General features: G+C 30.5%; 3 protein-coding genes across 3 annotated transcripts in view; 1 reads left to right on the forward strand and 2 right to left on the reverse strand.

Annotated features, from left to right (window-relative positions):
- Window positions 1–359: 359 nt before the first annotated feature.
- On the reverse strand, window positions 360–7,665 carry LOC135958104 (odorant receptor 30a-like). Its single transcript, XM_065508966.1, has 6 exons — window positions 7,360–7,665; window positions 7,159–7,297; window positions 971–1,235; window positions 801–900; window positions 534–743; window positions 360–461 (listed from the first exon to the last, which is right to left on the reverse strand). Exons 1-6 carry the CDS (start codon window positions 7,663–7,665, stop codon window positions 360–362), a joined length of 1,122 nt encoding a protein of 373 aa, XP_065365038.1.
- Window positions 7,666–13,176: 5,511 nt separating this feature from the next.
- LOC135958282 (odorant receptor 30a-like) lies at window positions 13,177–14,658 on the reverse strand. Its single transcript, XM_065509180.1, has 6 exons — window positions 14,353–14,658; window positions 14,089–14,227; window positions 13,771–14,035; window positions 13,611–13,710; window positions 13,345–13,554; window positions 13,177–13,278 (listed from the first exon to the last, which is right to left on the reverse strand). Exons 1-6 carry the CDS (start codon window positions 14,656–14,658, stop codon window positions 13,177–13,179), a joined length of 1,122 nt encoding a protein of 373 aa, XP_065365252.1.
- Window positions 14,659–18,659: 4,001 nt separating this feature from the next.
- LOC135956410 (alanine aminotransferase 1) overlaps window positions 18,660–20,839 on the forward strand; it is a 31,105-nt gene continuing 28,925 nt past the window's right edge. Inside the window, exon 1 of the mRNA XM_065506899.1 lies at window positions 18,660–18,759. The gene's annotated coding sequence lies outside the window, so the exon portion shown is untranslated. The remainder of the gene's footprint in view (window positions 18,760–20,839) is intronic.

Genomic DNA, 20,839 nt, shown 5'->3' on the forward strand with positions numbered 1-20,839 from the left:
ATGGCAACTGCTAAAAACTCTATAAATAGAACATTCTAGTTTTGTCCGTTAAGATAGTTCACGAAACTGCTGGAAGATAGCGGTGTGTATAAATAGTGGCAGCGGTTGCAGTCAATAGTTAGTTTATCATAGTACCAGTGTATTCTTGTACATTATAAAGTGTGTAATACAAGTGTGTGAATTAAAAGCAAGTGACTATTTAAATTGTTGAGCAAATTTGAATAAATAAATAAATAGTTGTTACAATTTGAAACTACTTAACTGCTTTTATATGCAATCTAAAGTATCCGGCTTATTTAAAGGTAATAAACCACCGTTTTTAAAAGGTAAAAACGTAATACTTATATATAAAATAATGTTTAACCATAAACTCTTTTCAATAATGTGAAATACGAGTAGGTGGTATTTAGTAATGATTGCAATAACTCCAAGTTCATGGGATATACTTTACCCACCATAATCTGTAACAAAAACAAAAAAGTTAAGTAAATAATATACAATTTTGAAATAAATATTACAAAAAAGAAACTTACCGCACAGGGTTTTTGAGCTCTCAAAATCATGAGTTTTAAAATTTTCTGAGTGCCCACATCAAAATCAAACCAATTGCACTCATAAGCCGCTATAGCCACCAATAAACTTTGATCGTACAGTTCATTGGCGAAATAATACAAGACAACACTTTGAGAAAATATCATAAACATATAAATACTGATAATGACCATTTGGGCAGGGGTTTCAGCCTGAAATTAAGTAACATTATAAGTATTATTTTATTAACATTAATCACATTTATTTACAATAACCAATGAGAACAACATGGCGCAGAGCATGGCTCCAAATGCCAAAAATTCAATCATATAAGTATGGGTGGTTAAGCTATTCATGGTATTGACGAACCTGTAAGTGGACAATTTTAATAAATTTTTAAACCTTAAGATATATGTATATGAATTTCTTTCTTAATTACTTTATTAATTCCAGTTGATATTTAACACACCATACAATTACTGCACGAGCCTTTTCATTGCTGACTTCCTTTAAATTGGAGAGTTTATGCTGCAACACTTTACACATTAGAATACCGAAGAGTATAAAAGCCACTATGAGATTTGTAAACGGTATGTACATGCAACAGCCCATGGGTGCTAGGACGATTTGCATTAAAAAGAATATTTCATAGTATGGACTTTGATATTTATCAATGCCGGGAACATATATGCCATAAGGTAAAGCTAGAAAATTTAATTATATATACATTATGTCGTTAGCTTAGTGTGCAAATGTGCTAAGTCCCTTTTCACATATTTTACAGGAGACTCAAAAAACGCTCTTTGGTTTTAAATATTTTTGAAATCTGTTAATCGAAAAAATGTTAGAGGCTTTTTAAACCACTAAACAATTTTGATGTATTGTGGTTCCAGTAGTACAAATATGATCCAAATTTCAAATTCTATGGAAAACTTTTTTTTTAATTTTTTTTTCTAAAATTCTCAATTTTTTTAAATGTTTCTCCACATAATTTATGATAACTCAAAAAGGGTTATTATTAAAATAAACTTAGAAAAATTTACATAACCTTTAATCCGTTTATATATTGCACTCAGCAGTTTCGGAGTTATAATTTAAAAAAAATTTAAGCAAAAAAAAATATATTTTTTATGTGAAAATAGCATATTTGTGTGTTTTAGGAAACTTATGAAAAATCGAAAACTCGCAGAACTTTGTCGCAAAGCCGCATAAATAGCAATAAACAGATTAAAGTTTATGTAAATTTTAACTTTTCTAAGTTGTCTTCAATAATAGCGGACTAACCCTTTTTGAGTTATTATAAATTATGTGGAGAAACATCTAAAAAGAATCACAATTTTAGAAAATTTAAAAAAATCTTACCATAGCACACTGTGGTAAATCACAAATCTAGCTGGACAAAATTAAAAAATAAATGTCTGGCAACATTCCTTCTGATCATTTAATGAGCTTCTCAATACAATAGGGAACTGTAATTCATGTTTTGTTTTTTTGGTTTTTAGCTCTGATTAGGAAAAACTAAGCTTTAAGTCAGTTGTTAAGCTTTAGTCAGTTGTTGTCAACAGGTAAATTAAGATTTCAAAGAGAAGTGTATTTTTTGTGTGACTTTGGTTTATGATTAAAAAGGCTACGGTGATTTTATTGTCATAATTTTTTTATATTATTAAGCTCTATTTCAAGGAAATATGTAACAATTTCCTTTTAATTATTTCCATTGTAACTATTAAAAAAAAACTATTTTTTGTGAGAAGATCAGAAATTGGAAAAAATAAAATATTTCCTTTTTTCAAGTAGAGTTAAAGCTGTTTATTCCGGATAGTTCCGGTGTAAAACTATATTTGAGTTAATCTTTCAAGTGTTCACTTCAAGGTAAATCAAAAACATCTTGCGCATTCTTGCGACCGCCATACATTTTTTCACTTTTCCGTATGACTTCTACTTTTTCACGAAAGAAAATTTTTGAAGAATGGGTAAAAACTCCGAAAATACATTGCGAAAAAAAAGTTGGTTTTTTATAATCGTTTATATATTTGAACTCATTTTTTATATGATTCATAAGTGAGAAGTGAACCCAACATGATTTATTAATTTGTCCAGTTTGATTTGCGATCTACCACACTGTGCATAGAATTGAAAAATTTTACCATTTTTGTACTTAGGTAACCATGATGCATCAAATCTATATAGTGGTTATTGAAGCCTTTTTTTGCTGTTGACATATAAGACCCTTTTTGGGATACGCAGAGAAAATCCATGGTTGAGGTAAACACAATTTAAGAGCAACATATCGCTCATTTGCTGCAACAACGTCATAATTCAAAAAAAGTCGTTTCGAGAAAAACGACTTTGAATGTTTTATGACATTTTACTATTTCTTAAATAAATTTTTAACAAATCATGCGATTTCTGAAATAAAACCTGATTTAAATAGTAGATACTAATATCTGTCTAATCTGTATTTAACCCAAATTTTTGCTTGTCTAATATACGAGAAAACACGTTTATAACAAAATAACACTCTCATACTAAAAATAATTGACGTCCGAACATATTATGATCATTAATAACATCAAATAATCATTTTATGAAGCAAAACAATCATAATATGATCCAATAAAATGAAATCATAGTTTTCCTTAATTTATTTGCCATGGTATATATCAATGGCTAGGTGATTTTGTCTATTTTTGAAAAATATATAACTTTTTACAATTAAAAAATTCATGGAATAATTTTTTGAAAAATATGACAAAAAATGCTTTATTGAGTTTTTGCAAAGATACAAAAGTTTTCAAGTTGAAATTAAATTTTTATTTATGAATATTTTTTTTAATAAAATCTTAAAGACTTTTCTATTGAAAATTAAAAAATAAAAACAATTTTTGAAATTTGTAATCAGGAATCCCGCAATTCCCAAAAAAGTGTTGGCAATAATATTGATAACAGGGCCCTGAAGTGTTGTCTTTCAGAAAATATAAATACACTAGCTGACCCGGTGCGCTTCGCCACCCCAATTAGAAGAAAGAAATAGTACTATCAAGTCTCACTTTGTGAATCTAATTGAAAATGTCTAATTTCATATTTCTGGGTCTATTATTATAGAAAATGCAAAATGTGTTCCTAATTTAAAATTTTTAGGTTTATTATTATAAAATATTCAAAAAGTACCATTGCAATAAGGAAATAGTACCATTGATTACCACATTATTATAGGAAATTCAAAAAAGTACCATTAGAAGAACAAAAAAGTACCTATAGTTCAGTTCACACATTTTGGTACCTAAATATTATCCCCTATTCCTAACACTAACTTCACTAAGATGCATATCAGCTAACTTTAATGTCGATAAGTGAAATAATTTAAAATATTAAAAAGGTACCATTAGGAGAAAAGTACCAATTTCTATTTTCTTCCTTGAACACCCCTCAAGTTTGAAATTTAAATATATTCCATTTTTCCAAAATTGTTTATGCTACAGGCATGTCTCAAAATATTAAAATCTGTGTTAATGTGCCTAAGAATAAATATGTTTTAAAAAAGTACCAAACTGTTTACCCGGATTTGGCCCAATATAACCTTTGTACTGGAGTTCCAAACAACAACCTGTTAGTTAATTTTTGTATGAATCCAGGAACCAACGTTAAAAAATTATCAAAATTGGCTTAATAATTTCAAATATAATGTATTTTCCCGATTTTATCCCCTTTTTTGTACCTTTTTTATCCCCATTGAGGTGGTAAAATTTTATTCACATAAATTTCTGTAACGTGGTGGGAGCTCATAATAAAATATTCTTATGTCTATGTCAAATTATAGAAAAACATATTTTATGAAAAAGTACCAAAAATAAACACAATTTTTATCCCTTAAGGGTTCGAAATTCCAAAAAGTACCAAACTTATATTTTTTATTTTTTGATAAGTAAAGAATACGAAAATTTGTTTCTATGTTTATTGGTTTAAAATATACATAGGGTGCCAAAAAAGTACCAAAATACAGTTTTTGCCCGTTTTCTCCCCTAAAATGTTCGAATTTCGAAAAAGTACGAAACACCTGTCAGCTTATTTTTTAGATGAAGTAACATGCAATTTTAAGTTTTTTTGTATCTTTATTAGTTTTGAAGGTTACCGAATTTACCTGTTTTTACCCTTTTTACCCCCTAAACGTTCGAATTTCCAAAAATCCCTTCTTATCGTTAAAATTTCATGATTCTAGCTTAGGCCGTTTGGGCTGTGCGATGATGAATCAGTCAGTCAGTCAGTAACGTTACTCTTTTATATAAATACATTATTTATCTTTTTCTTATTTTCTAATTATACAGAAATAATTTAAAAAAATAATGTAAGTACATTTTTCGGAAAAAAATACTTTTTTATTTTTTTTATGTTTGAATGCACATAACTTTTGACTCAGTAGAGGTTTTTAAAGAATTATTTCTTACTATTATAAATACATGTATTGTTAATTCAAAAAATTATATTTCAAGAAAATCGGCAAAGAATTGGATCCGTTATTATCAAAAAACCAGACCAAGGTGGGTAAATAAAATAAAATTTTACTTTTCAAATGCGAATAACTCGTAAACTATAGATCTCATCTAGTAGATTCCATGTATATATATAAATCTTTCAAATCAGACCGCAAACAAAAATTGGGAATCATTTTTAATTTTTGATATATCCGAGGTGTTATAAATTTAAAACTAAAACTTAACAACACGTCCTCTATAGCTATGGGAAATTTTATTAAAATCGGGCTATTCGTTTAGAAGTTACAGATTTATTTCCACTTTTTTCAGATCCCCCACTGTGCCGCTGCTATCAAAAAAGTAGGATGTGTAAAAATGTTGAAAATTTAATTTTCAAGAGCGAATATCTCAAGGAGATAATTGATAGCTACGATGATCGGAACACAGGCGAAGAAATAGGATCGTTTTAAAACGATGTCCTACTTTGGGGACCCCTGGCCAGGTTAAAATTTAAAACTTAAACTCGACAACATTTCTTCTTTGGCATGTCAAATTTCATTCAAATCGGACTATGTTTTTAGAAGTTAAAGATTTATTTCCACTTTTTTCAGTTCCCCCACTGTTCGCTTGAAGGAAAGTTGTCGACATTTTATCTAGTGCAATTGTCAATAGAGAAAGAGTGTTGATATAGAAACATATGTTTCTAGGCTAACTACTGCGATTATTGAAATACAATTCAATAAATAACTATTTGTGTACTACAATAATATATTGTTACAGCGTACACAGTATAGTTGCCGTAAGCATGCCAAATATTGTTTTTTATCTGCGTGTAAGTTGCTCAAAAAAGGCAATGGAGCTACGCTTTTGATATCAGTAGTCGAGATGATATAATGAATAAACCTATAATTAAAACAAGTAAGAGAGTTATATTCGGCTGTGCCGAATCTTATATACCCTTCACCAAATTATACTTCAAAACACAAATTTTAAATATTTTTAGGTAAACAAAATTTTTTTTTAATTTTTTGGAAAAAAAATTTTCGAATTCTTATTTTTAATTTTTTTTTTAAAAATTTAAGAAAAAATTTTTTTGTTTTTTAATTTTTTTTGTTGAAAAAAAAATTCGGGTTAAAAAATATTTTTTTCCGATTTTGACCCATTGTAGGTCCAACTTACTATGTCTTATATACGTCGTTGCAAAGGTCTTTGAAATATCTATCATTAGATATCCATATTGTTTATATTAATGACTTAGTAATCCAGATATAGGTCAAAAATCGGGGTTGTCCTGGTTTTTTCCTCATATCTCAGCCATTTGTGGCTGATTTTAAGTAGGAAACTTCTCGAAAGCATGTCTGACAGAATTATTGAAGATTTGGATCCCGAAGATATCTGGGGTCTTCAGAAAATTGATTTAAACAGACAAACAGACAGACGGACATGGCTTAATCGCCTCCGCTATCTATAAGAATCCAGAATATATATACTTTATTGGGTCGGAAAATTATATTGTGGAAATTACAAACGGAATGACAAACTTATATAACCTTCTCACGAAGGTGAAGGGTATAACAAGTTTGACGCTATTATATATTTAGTAACGTAGTAATACTCAATTCCATTTGATTTTGTAATATTATAGATATGGATAGGGAAGTGGCTTTCACGGGTCCATTTGTCTGATTAAAATCATATTTCTGCAGACCCCAAATCAGCGACAAATCAATGTATTGCATAGATATGTTAGATCAGAGAAAACTCAGATATGACCGTAACTTCGCGATTCTTTTGTGCGCAGATCCAAAACTAATGCTGGATTGAAGTCGTATAAAGTTCAAAAAGTTCTAGATCGCAATGCGGTAAAGAATTTTGAAGCTATAGAACTAGAAAAATGAGGTCTAATTTGTGTGGTGGATGATGTAACTTTTGTACTGGTAGACTTTTTAAACTTCAGGATCTGGATTTTTATGTGGCTGATTGGTAAAAAAAAAAACAAACAAAAATCCCAGAATGGATGGATCTCAACATAAAATCTTCAAAATTTACAATATGATTTTGTTGTCTATCAAATTCATTTATGCCTTTTTTCCAGGGTTTGTGGTTAAATGCTCCTTAGTAAGTCAGAGTGGTCACCATGGACCGTCGCATTACTTACCTTTTGTTGTAGCAAATATCGGAAACATTAGAAAGCCCATAACCGAACAAGCACCCATAACTAAATTAACTTTCGACACTAATATAGAAGTTTTTGTAGTCTCATGTAACATTTTTCGTATGATCTTTTCATCAGTAGCCTTAAAATATTTTTAAAATTAAACATACTTACATATAAATTCCAACTCTATGTCATCCTTACCCTTAACTCAATATACAACACACGTATAGTTTCCATATATTTCTCAAAGCCAAAACGATTTAAGCACAATACCACACCTCTCAAAGTTGAATTAAAAAATAATACCGCTATGTAGGCATTGCGGATTATTGCATCAACGGGTTCGGTACTGAAGTAAATCTCCATAAATTGTGTTGTGTTTAGTAGAACGTACGGTATTAGGCTGGCGTATCTGCGCCAATTGTGCTCTAATAGAAATCCCCAAAATTTCATTATACGCAAACTGGAGGTAAACATGGGCACTTCTTCAATCGATTTCATATCCATGATTTTTTGTTAGTTAGTTGATGGCGGCCGAAGGTTTTCCTCAGCACAGTAAACAACAGTTGTATGTGAAAGGGAAATGACTAGAAATTTAAGCAATGGAGTTAAAGGTTTTTATACTTGTATCAGCATTTGAAATGTTTATGGACAAAAAGTTTTCCGAAAAACCGCAAGAACGAACATCTCTCTTACATGTACAAATTACATAAATTCATAGATACATATGTATGTATGTTTGTATATACATACATATTCATTCGTACATTTATGTATGTATTTTTATTTTCTGTTGTTGGGGATACAAAACGCACTCAACCTTTTTTACGGTTAATAATTCCATACGTACGCTCAATTTACGCATATCCTTTGCGGTTTAGTTTGTTTTTTTTTCTGTTTTGCACATAGTAAGTTCTAACAAGCTGTGACGAATATTTACAATCCATATGTATAAATACCCCCACCGGAAATATTTTTAAATTCATAAGTCCATTAAAATAGATTAAAGTCTTAAATTCAATTCATTAAAGTAGAAAAATTTCACAATTTTGACACAAGAACTTTTTACTCTGAGGCATTTTGGCTTCGCTAAATAAAGACTTCCTCTTGATTTTTCCAAAACCGACTTCGACGAAAGGACTTCCATTGCTTGAATCTTGTCTAAGCGAATCTGATGTTAGAAAATTCTCAAAAGAGAAAATCATTGCAATCAACCAAAGGGTGGTTACAACAATAACTATTTACTATGCGAAACCAGTTTCGGAGCCCGGCCCAGATTCACGGAGCGAAGAAAACATTTTGGTTCGTTTTCCGCAAAACCAGATCATCGTTGACCAAACCAAGAATAAGATAACTCGTCGGATAATCAGACGGGAGAGAAAAATGTGCCGAAGCATCTATCTCTAGGTAAGCAAAGATGCCATTGAAATCTTTCATTAGTGGTGGAAATTTCCACATATAACATATAGGAGAAATTGTATAGAGATTCATAAAAACCTGATGGGAGGCATACTTTCCGTTGTGTAAAAAGCCTATATGCCCACCCTAATGAAGATATCCTTATTTACAAAAAGTTGACAAAGCAAATTAGATACCAAAGTCATTCTTAAGATCATTAACATGCAAAAGAAAACAAATAGAAACCACCGATAAGAAACCAAAGACGCCAGTATGATCGCGGTTGGTTTAGACAAAACCTCTATATCTAATTTCTCATCACATTTGTTAAAAGAATGCGTGACCAAAAGAAATAGCAGAAATGGAATTAATTGATTGTTTTTATACCCTTCACCTTCGTGAGAAGGGTATATATAAGTTTGTCATTCCGTTTGTAATTTCCACAATATAATTTTCCGACCCTATAAAGTATATATATTCTGGATCCTTATAGATAGCGGAGTCGATTATGCCATATCCGTCCATCTTTATGTCCGTCTGTCTGTTGAAATCAATTTTCAGAAGACCCCAGATGTCTTCGGGATCCAAATCTTCAATAATTCTGTCAGACATGCTTTCGAGAAGTTTCCTATTTAAAATCAGCAAAATCGGTCTACAAACGGCTGAGATATGAGGAAAAAAACCAGGACAAGCTCGATTTTTGATCTATTTTTGACCTATATCTGGATTACTAAGTCATTAATATAGACAATATGGATATCTAATTATATATATTTCAAAGACCTTCGCAACGACGTATGTATATAGACAATAGTAAGTTGGACCTATTGGAAAAAATATTTTTTAACCCGAATTTTTTTTTTCACCCAAAAACAATTTAAAAAATAAAAAAATTGTTTTTATAATTAAAAAAAAAATAAATTTAAAAAAAAAATTTAAATAACAATCCGAACATTTTTTTTCAAAAAATTTAAAAAACAACTTTGGAAGAAAAAATGTTGATTACCTAAAAATATTTAAAATTTGTATTTTGAAGTATAATTTGGTTATATAAGATTCGGCACAGCCGAATATAGCTCTCTTACTTATTTAATTTAAAATAATTTATATAATGTTTCACAATTTTATTTAAAAATTTATAAATTTCATTTGAAATTTCTGAATATTGAAATCATAGAGAATAGACATAGAGCGGAAACTCTCCTGTCAAAGACCTAACTCAGTTGTCAAAAACCTAAGTGGTGAGAATGTATTAGTAGAAAAACTATGTGAAAACAAAAACAACACTCGTGTGTGTGATTATTTGAGTAATTTTTTTGTTTGAATTTTTTCTAGTTTCCGCTCTATGTTCTCTATGATTGAAATTCTCAATATTAATTGGAATTTTCTCAATTTCAATGAAAAATTGTGTAGTTTTTTAAAATTCATTTACTAAGGCCGGATAACTTATCAAAATTTTAAACATAGTTATGGCTAAATCAATGTTTTAATATTGTTACGAAATTGTACTTGAATTCAAATATAACGATTTTAACGGCTGATTTAAAGTTGCATAATGCTATTTGAAAGCCATGCCTCTCAAACTGTAACATTAAATAAAAGCTTTGAGTTGATCATTGATCGTAAGTATGGCAGCGCTGAATGTTTGCTGTATTTTCGAATTCGAAATATGTATACGAGTTTTGACAGTTAAAGAACATTGTGTGTAAAAACACTGCGTGACTATTTCATTCTGTTGTTGTACATTTTAAATAAATAAAGAGTTGTTACAATTTTCAAACTACTAAACGGCTTTTATTTGCAATCAAAAGTATCCGGTTTATTTAAAGGAAATAAACCAACGTTTTGAAAAGGTTAAAACGTAACAATATATATTTTTCATACAAAAAATTATATTTAAACATTGATAAGCCTTAACTATGTTTAAAATTTTGATAAGTTACCCGGCCTAAATATTATTTATTACTGTATGAATTATTTATGTAAATTAAACACAATTATGTATGTGTTTCCCGTTGAAAATATAGATTTTTAATTGGTACTGAACTCTGAGTAAAAAGAATAATGAAATGCGATTTTGATTTTATATTTCGACAGTGCTTCCAGTCCATTTGAACTAGATTTCTGTTGGGTAAATATCTATGTATTCGTATCTTGGACTAATATTTTCAACTTCACCAAATGTCCTGAGTACAATTAGAGAAAATGTTTCTAATAATCGTCACTTTCACATTTATATCGAATATTCTTCTTATGTACCAATTAATCGCCTTTTACATCAAAATTCAATCGAACTCTAGATATGGTAAGAGGATAAAAATCTTCTTTAACCTCTACAAAATTAGTTACTCAAAGTCCAGGAGAAATCAATAGAACGAGAAGATCTAGAGACAAATCACATAAATTGTCTCGTATATGTATCTTAAAAAATATTAAAAATTAATCCAACATTTAAGTATTTTAATCATTTCTTTAGCTTTTAGCCTCACTGTTATTGATATATTAGTATTTCTAATGAATGTTTATAGTTTATTAAACAATAGTTTAAATTACACGCATTAGCTTCTCACATAAATATTTAATGCACACAATAATTGATCCATATAGTTCTACTTTATTTATTAGTTATTGACATAAATGCCATAATATGTATGTTAATATGACAAATACTATAGATTAGAATTACTTATGGGGGGGGACTGCAAATTAAAATTGACTAGACAACTGTTTACTGAAAATGTCCAGTAGAAGACCTGCCCCTAAAAATTAATTTGTCCTGTATCAGCCTAATTTTGATTTTTAGTAACTAAAACTAACTGATGAAATTTTAAATTGTAAAATTTAGTAAAAAAGTAATTGTTTGGAGTTTCATAAAAAGTTTTGAAAGATAACCAATTTATAAGTATTTCCAGAACATATGTATATTAAGAAAAAACAGCTATATATTTGTTTAATGAATTGCGTCAAAATTATAAGGTCACTGTATAATCAATAAAACAACGTATCCTATTTATACCCTACACCACCATAGTAGGGAGGGTATACTACGTTTTCACACCAACCTTAGAGTATACCGATCGATTCAGTATCACTCTCTGAGTCGATTAAACGATGTCCGTCCGTCCGCCTGGCTGGCTGTTCATGTAAACCTTGTGCGCAAAGTACAGGTCGCAATTTTGAAGATATTTCGATCAAATTTGGTACATACAATTTTTTCGGCCCAAGAACCAAGTCTATTAAAACTGGCTGAAATTGGTTCATTATTTCACCACCATACAAATGTCCTCCCGAAATTATACTTTAGCGGTCGTAAATGGTTAATTTATATAAGTATCTACACAAATTTCGCTCGAAATAAGTTTTGTTTATACGGAATTCATGTCACCTAATATTATGATGATCGGTCCGTAATTAGTCATAGCTCCCATATAAGGCCTGCTTCCAAAAATCACTTTATCGAGCATAAATCTCTTAAAACTATTGGTATACACATAAAATTCAACAGAAATTACTTTCATATAGACGTAAATCACACGACCTAATTTCATGGCGATCGGTCCATAATAAGTCATAGCTCCCATACAAGGGCCTCTTCCGAAATTCACAAAAATAAATTACACAGTGCAACAAGAAAAAAATAACCATATACGGACACAACTACGTGATAAAAAACCAAAAACAAAAGACCCGTGTATCCCAGTTTTGCCCAAAGACATGCACTTGTTTATGGGCCCCAAATATTTGGGACCTCGGTGTCATTTTTACAAAAAAGTGATAATTTTCTCAAACTCATATCTTGCAAACAGTTCGGAATTTTAATTTACTCTCTGAGGAAAAGTTTTATTCCTTGTCATAAAGAACAAAAATTGTGAACATATAAAATCAAAAAACTTCATCTTCAATTTTCAACATTTTTTACCTTTTTTCCCCTGTTCAGGTCCATAGGTAGTAAACCGTTCAAAATTCAAGGAAACAATCAACTACAAAAATGTACCTAAGGGTTCAATAAACAACTTTTTAGAACATATGAACTTCCTAGGAATGATTCTTAACACCGTATAGGTAGGTCAATATAAGTTAGTAAGAAAAAACTAAAGGAATTAAGTGTTTGGGTCATAAACTATTAAATTATTATATAAAGTTTTTTGCGATTTTAATCTTGAAGATGAAGCTTTTTTGATTTTACATGTTCACAATTTTTGTTCTTTATGACAATGGCTACGACTTGGCCTCAGAGAGTAAATCAAAATTCCGAACTGTTTGCTAGATATGAGAATGAGAAAATTATCACTTTTTGCAAAAATGACACCGAGTCCCCAAATCTTTGGGGGCCCATAAAAAAGTGCATGACTTTGGGCAAAACTGGGAGACACGGGTATCCCAGTGTTATTGAAATTTTATAATAAAAAAATGTTTGCTCAGTTACATTGTGTGGGGTATTATATGGTCGGTCAAGCCCGACAAAATTTCTTACTTGTTTTTATTTAATTTTTGTGCAGGGAATATAAAGTGTTGTGCGACTACTACTACGACTTTTTATTTATAAATGTGTTAATTATTTAAAGCATTTTAATATTATTTTGAGAAACTTTCATTAAATGTTTTTGTATTTCCATCGATTTAACCATAAACTCTTTTCAACAATGTAAAATACGAGTAGGTAGCATTAAGCAATGACTGTAACATTTCCAAATTCATGGGATAAACTTTGCCTACTAATATCTGAAGATAAAATACACAAAAATAAATATTCATTATAAAAATAATTTAATATTAATATAAACTTACAGAACAAGGTTTTTGTGACCTTAAAATCAATAATTTCAAAGTTTTCTGGTTGGTCACATCAAATTCAAACCAATTACTATCATAAGCCGCATTTGCCACCAATAAACTTTGATCGTACAGCTCATTGGCAAAATAATACATGATCACACTCTGAGAAAGTATCATGAATATATAAATGCTGACAATAATCATTTGGGCCAATGTCTCCACCTGTATTAAAGTTATTATTATAGTTAATCATGATTTGTTATTTGAAAAAAACTTACTATAATTAATAAAAATAACATGGCGCATAACATGGCTCCATATGCTAAAAATTCCACCAAAAATGTATGAGTAGTTAAAGTGTTCATAGTGTCCACGTATCTAAAAGATAATACAGATTTCCAGCATTAAAAATTACATTTAAATAAAATGTTAATTTACTTAATCAATTCCAATTGATATTTAATACACCATACAATGACCTCACTGGCTTTTTCATTGCTAACATCTTTAAGATTGCTCAGTTTATGTTGCAATACTTTACACATCAAAATGGCAAAAAGTATAAATGCCACTACAAGATTAGTAAACGGAATATACATGCAACAGCCCATGGGCGTAATGATAACTTGACATATGAAGAAGATTTGATAGAAAGGACTTTCATATTTTTCAATACCCGGTACATACATGCCAAAGGGTAAAACTAAAACCAAATAATGAAGTTATTTGAACAAATATTGAACAATTTCTACTTACCCCTGGATGTTGCAAAAATGGGATACGTTATGAAGCCAATACAAGAGCAAGTGCCCATAAATAAATTAACTTTCGATATAAATCTAGAGGCTAAAGTTGTTTCGAGCAGCAGTTTTCGGATATATTTATCTTCAGATTCCTTAAAAGTTATAATAATTCTAAATAAATGTTTCTATCCTATCAAAATACTTTATTATTTGATTTGAATTTTTTTAATATCACGATTTGGATTTGATCACATTTAACTAATATAATTAAATTTACCATCAATTCAATATACAACAAACGTATATTTTCCATAAATTTCTCATACTCAAAACGATTAATGCACAACAGAACAGCCCTCAAAATTGTATTGAAAAATAAAACCGCTATATAGGCATTACGGACCACGGCATCTATGGGTTCGGTGCTGAAATAAATATCCAAAAATTGCGTAGTATTAATCATGATATACGGTATCAAACAGGAGTATCTGCGCCAGTTATGTTGCAAAAGAAATGACCAAAATTTCATTATGCGTAAACTGGTATTAAAGAGAGGCACATCTTCAATGCTTTTCAATGTCATCATGCGTATCAAATCCGTAATAATTTCTTTATTTTCTAAAATTTTATTAGACGTATTAACACACTAAATTGCAATTTCTTTAGTAATTAAGGTTTTTATAGCAGGTTTTGGACATTTTATTTTGGTTAACGAAATGACTTGTAGTTTTTTTTAAATATAAGTGCATTTCATTAAAGTTTCTATTGTGGTATAATTTTCTAACAAAGTTTGCAAACAATTTCTGCATTTTAAAAAAGCTTAATCAAATTGTATTTAAAATTTCACATATTTATATGGGGTTTTTCAAAAATAGTTTAATTCTTTGAAATTGACTTAGTTTTTTCTTAGCTTGCAACATCCAAAAGCAATGGACCTAACGCTAAAAGTATTAATCATCCCAGAGTTCTTAGTCGATTTAACGAATTTGCCAACAAAGAGAATTGGCTAATAAAAGATACTAGCTTCCATATAAGTATTTCTCAAGGTTAACTACCGTTGCCTTTACCCCTAAAATAACCTTTCGGTTCGACTACCGTTACCGAAAAAGTAAACAAAATATTGGAAAATAAACTTGCACGTGGAATCTGGCCATAAATTGTGTGCTCAGGAAATTTAATTTCACGGGTTATAAAACTGTCGCCTACGCAGATCACGTTGCAGTGGCAGTATCTGGAATCCACTTGGGCACGATATCACAACGCCTGGAATATGCACTCAGTGTACGAAGTCGGTGGAGCACTGAAAGTGGATTGAGCGTAAACCCAAGCAAAGCCGAGCTTGTACTGTTCACAAGGAAGTACAAAATTCCTCATTTCTCGCTCCCCCGATTAAATGGTGTTGAACTAGCACTATCGGACAATGCATAATACTTAGGAATTATTCTGGATAGTAAACTAATCTGGAACCCCAATATCCTTTCAAGGACATCAAAAGCCTTGATGGCAATGTACGTCTGTAAGAACGCCATAGGTACGCATTGGGGTATTAGTCCACAGTTTGTTAACTATGCGATGCTATGTGATACGATCATTAAGCCGACACTATTCTATGGAATCTCTGTCTGGTGGAAAGCACTAGACAAAGCCTCAATTTGTATGCTGTTCGAGAGGGTTTTAAGAAAAATGGCAATCCTGATAACAGGAGCTCTAATAACGACCGCAACAAAGTCGCTCTTTACTATATTGAACTGGATCCCTGTGGATATAATGGCCAGAAGTATGGCATTCACTTCGGCCTTCAACATGGAAACATGCTCCATACGGTCACGGCAGTATAATAGGTAGAATTCAGAATCTTCCGGATAATATCGATTACTGCATTTCTAGGCCCTTCATGGCGAGGAACTTCGGTTTCTCAATTCCGTACAACACGGAAGTAATGGGCGGAACTTTACATGAAACAACGGGTCTCTCAGTCTATACGAGCGGTTCTAGGAAGGGAGATCGAGTTGGCGTAGGCGTCTACAGTCAGGAATTCGAAACTAGGCTATCTTTTAGAATTTCAAATGAATTATTCAGGCTGAAATTTCAGCAATTAAAAGGGCGGCTGACTGGGTCAGTTATAACAAGATATCAGACAGGGATATTCGTATATATATTGACAGTCAGGCCGCAATCCAGGAATACCGGGCATCCTTAAACAGGATGGCGTGACATTCAACAGTCGTACTCAAGTGGGTACGTGGACACGGAGATATCGCGGGCGACTGTGTTGCTGATGATTTGACTCCATTATCCAAATGCAAGCTTCATATTAATAACTTCTACTATGAGCTCGCTCAGACAAGATAGGGTTGTGAACACACATGTACCAGAACGATATGACCCCGACTTAATCAGGGACGGCCAACATAGGCCAACATAGAGTGTATTACTGCCTTTATAAGGAATAGTAATTGGCTAATAAGACCAGACACGGGTATATCCACGAAGTGATCTAATAACCGCCAATTCACTGGTGCGTATTCGATAATCTCTTCTTCTCTCTTTTTCGGACCTTCTTCCTCTTCACTTTTCAATCTCTTCATCACATCTGACTGTAACCTTCTCTTTTCATTTCTATCTGTCCCTCTTTTCTATCTTTCTACTTCCAGGTAACACAAAGGGATCTATTGCCAGGACCCACGTGAGCTGATCTTCTTTCCTGTCTTCACTTCGTGGCTGCCTGGAAACATAGTCTAACCTAAAACTAGCAGGTAAACAAACATACTGAATTCTTAACTAATTTATAAAATCCCATATGTATTTGTTGTTAATAAATTTGAATACTCATTGTTGACAATTAGTATTGTTACGAAATTGTACTTGAATTCAAATATAAAGATTTTAAGGGCTGATTTAAAAGTAGCATAATGCTTTCAAATAACAGTGCTGTAATAGCAAACTGTAACATATCTGTGGGCATTATTAAATAAAAGCTTTCAGTTGACCATTGATCGTAAGTTGGCAACGCTGTTTGAATTCGAATATTCAGTTAAGGAACATTGTAGAAAGTACACCACAGATGGCGTATGATCTAGAATATTCGAATTTTGACAGTTAAAGAACATTGAGTGACTATTTAATTCTGTTGTTGTTGTACATTTGAATAAATAAAGAGCTGTTACCATTTTCAAACTACTAAACGGCTTTTATTTGCAATCAAAAGTATCCGGTTTATTTAAAGGAAATAAACCAGCGTTTTGAAAAGGTTAAAACGTAACAGTATAATGCTCCCTTTGATCAAAAAATTAAATCTTTCACCAAATGTAAAAAAAATTAAGACCAGCTGGACTATAAGTTTATTCTACAAAAATGATCTACTCAACACGCCCTTTCAGAATTATAGGGTCACTACTCTGTTCCAAAAATGCTGTTGGATAGTGTTATTGATCGATATTTTATTTGATTCATTTAAGTTAAATTATTGTCCTAAAATAATGCCATCAGCAAATAGGTCTTATGCCTAATAAGAGTCTCCTCAACAATCTACCACCTTCGTATATGAGGCCTGAATTCTCGACACAACTCCTGAGTATTATACTCTCCACCAAAATCCAACTTGAGTTTTGTTTGGTACTGCACCACTACCGTAACGCAGTTCAGTTAGACGACGCCAACAATCAACCAACGCGAGTAAAACGCAATCCCTCAAATACAACAAAAAAAGGACGGCCTGATTGCACTTTACCCAGAGCAGAATTACGAATTTAAAAAATCCAGCAGTTAGATTTCTGTGGTGATTAAACTAAATGGTTGCCATACATAATTAATGTTTTCATATATTACTTAGGTTGCCACTTTACGCATAAAAACGAATGGAAGAAAATTCACCATGAACACTATTACCGACATATTTTTTCACATTTTTAATAAAATAATCAGATATAATTTTTTATATATAAATATATTAATCAATCAATTCGAAAAACCTGTATCACTTCAAATTCCCATTTTTATATCCTACCATACATTCATTTCGATATGTGTATGTGCAGGAAAAATATTAATGATTTCATTAACTTCTTTAAAAACTGTATTTTATGTTTGAATTATATTTATATGATTTTATTAATTATATGTATATTAATTGTGTTGTTATTTTTATACTCCATTGATTATGATTATCACGATATACGCAAGCGGATTATTTTCGAATTTATTAATGAAAAACTGCTTACATGATTTTGCTGTTTTCTTAAATTTTTATATTAATAACTCCTAAACACAAGTCTCCCGATTACAATTGATTAGTTTTAAATATCGTCACAATGTGCTTTTAATATTTACAGTAAATAACGTCAATTTAAATTTTTAACATTATTTGTGAATTTTTAACAAAATTCAAAAAAACGTACCTTTTATGCAACTCTGTAAAAAAGTTTGTCAAAAATACTGTTTGTTTTCTGCTACAACATTGTAAATACAACACTGTATAGATTTCAAAGAATAAGAGAATAAAGAACACAAGAAAAAATAAACCGCTAAAACCTCCCCCCAACAAATAAAAACAAGCTTTTTTGAACAAAATGTGAAATAAAAATTCTTATACATTTTTTCGTTAGTTTGCCAATAAAACTCGCCGTGAATACAAGTGACAGACAACTGCTGATTTTTTTCTATAATTCGCAACGATAATCTTTGTGTACGTAAGCATTCTTTCAGTAAGAAAATTCAAAATCAAACCAGTGACAAGCTAATATAAAATGCGTAGATTTATTGAAACATACATTAGTAAATAACATAAAATACCTAAAAAAGAAACACGTGTGTTACCAACAAAGAATTGTGTACAAATTTTGATAAAAGTCATACATACATATACAATCTTAACGTGCTTAATTATTAATTTTGCGAGATAAAATATAAACATGGCCAAGACCTCCAGGTATTTTGGTTAGATAATCATTTGGTTGTTTGCAAAAAAAGAATTGGTCTATACAATTTTTGATTTATGTATAAATATAAAAACATTACAATTTATTTTTGTTCTATTTATGACATACAAAATATAGATAAAACTCAAAGAAGTGCAAAAAAATATAAATCTAAAGTTTTGGCCAACAAAAAATCGATTGAGCTTATTTCTTTTCTTTCTATTCAAAAAAACGTACCTGCCCCCTTTTTAAATCGTTTGTACATTTATTTTTACATTTTGTCGGCCTTTATCGCCATCTATCACCTCCACCATTTGGCAAATATTTTATTTGTATCTGTCTCCTACAAACTGTTTTTTATAACTTGCAATCCGTTCTAAAGTTTTTTTTTTGTTATTATCAAGTCTTATTTATGTTTATGACGTTTTCTCATCTCTTTGCATTCGTTTTTATTGTTTACTTTTGCATTTACTAGATCATTTGTTTACATTTGTATCCATTATTACTTAATAGTTTTTTGTTGTTTATCTGCATTTTTTGTTGTGTCTGTGTTTTGTTTTTGTTTACTGTTACCACTTTCCTTTTCCGATAATCTTTTTCATGACAAAGTGTCAGATAATTTGCACTTGTTACATATTGTTGTTCGTTTAGTTCAAGACTGTCATAAATCAAAAAATCGATTTTGCAAAAAAGGCGTTGTAGGATTTCAGTTTGTTCTTCTCAAGTGGCGATGTGATTTTTTACACAAGATTAAAAATAAGCAAATGCTTAATTCTTTCAAAAAAAAAAAATCATTTACTACCGCCTTGACATAAAGAGGTTTGCAAGACTTTATTTGAATGGTATTCATTCATTGTTAAATTAATTTGTAATTAAATTATTTTATCATAATATGTACCTGTCTATTCCTTCATTTAAAAAAATGAATTAAGAATTAATTATTTCGAACCTTTCAGCTGTCTACTTTGGTTTATATCGAAAATCGGGAAACTTCGAGAATTCCTTTTTAATTTTTCTTGAAAACATTGTGATTTGTTGCCAATCGAATGATTCGAATATATCCATAGAGTTTTTCGACAGAAGCAACAAAAATCAGTTGACAGAATAATTACTATTTAAATAAGCGATTTTATCTCACCCCAACTAAAATTGTTCATCAAACATCTTTGTTTGATTAAAGGCTTGTTCCACATTTAGAAATATTAGCATTAAGCCAAAATGAAACCATTTTGCAGATATGTGATGCTATAATGAACACTCTTTATGGACCTATTTGACCTCAATGTTTTCTGTTCAAAGCGATGATGTTTCCGAAATACAAATGGAGGAAAATTTTAAAAACGAATTAGAATCAATATTGAAAAAGAAAATCCTAAATATTTAAAATCAAATGCTGAAAGTCATTTTAAACGGGAATTAGATTTATTTAAAGCAAGTAGCAATCGGACAAAAATTTAGATTACTGACGAATTATCCGGGAAACACCAAACCCTAGTCACAACAGAAAAATTCGTCATTTAGACTGAATTATTTCATTAGCAACTTTGTCTCTGTGTGACAAAACCAGAAACTTGTTTATTTAAATACGAAAATTGAATTTTCTTTGAAAATGAAAATATTAAATTCATGTAGGAATTATTGAGATATTTAACAGGAAGGCTAAGGAAATTTTAATACTGCTTTAAATTTCTCTTTCGAAACGAATTAAGCATTTTTTCCATATATATATCGTAGTTGGACCTCTAAATTCTTCTCTACAAATTGCTTAAAGTAAATTCGCGACAGGTGATCATTATTTTTGATTATTACAAAGCCTTTTTTAATTTTATTTATTTTAACTTCCTAAAA

The sequence above is a fragment of the Calliphora vicina genome, chromosome 4 (genome assembly GCF_958450345.1).
Source record: "Calliphora vicina chromosome 4, idCalVici1.1, whole genome shotgun sequence".
Classification (NCBI taxonomy): Eukaryota; Metazoa; Arthropoda; class Insecta; order Diptera; family Calliphoridae; genus Calliphora; species Calliphora vicina.

Coding starts and splice junctions, on each gene's coding strand:
- LOC135958104 (XM_065508966.1), bottom strand. CDS start 7,665: ATGGATATGAAATCGATTGAAGAAGTGCCCATGTTTACCTCCAGTTTG. Junction 744..800: donor TGTTGTTCTCATTGGTTATT/GTAAATAAATGT, acceptor ACTTAATTTCAG/GCTGAAACCCCTGCCCAAAT. Junction 462..533: donor GAGCTCAAAAACCCTGTGCG/GTAAGTTTCTTT, acceptor TTTTTGTTACAG/ATTATGGTGGGTAAAGTATA.
- LOC135958282 (XM_065509180.1), bottom strand. CDS start 14,658: ATGACATTGAAAAGCATTGAAGATGTGCCTCTCTTTAATACCAGTTTA. Junction 13,555..13,610: donor TGTTATTTTTATTAATTATA/GTAAGTTTTTTT, acceptor ACTTTAATACAG/GTGGAGACATTGGCCCAAAT. Junction 13,279..13,344: donor GGTCACAAAAACCTTGTTCT/GTAAGTTTATAT, acceptor TTTTATCTTCAG/ATATTAGTAGGCAAAGTTTA.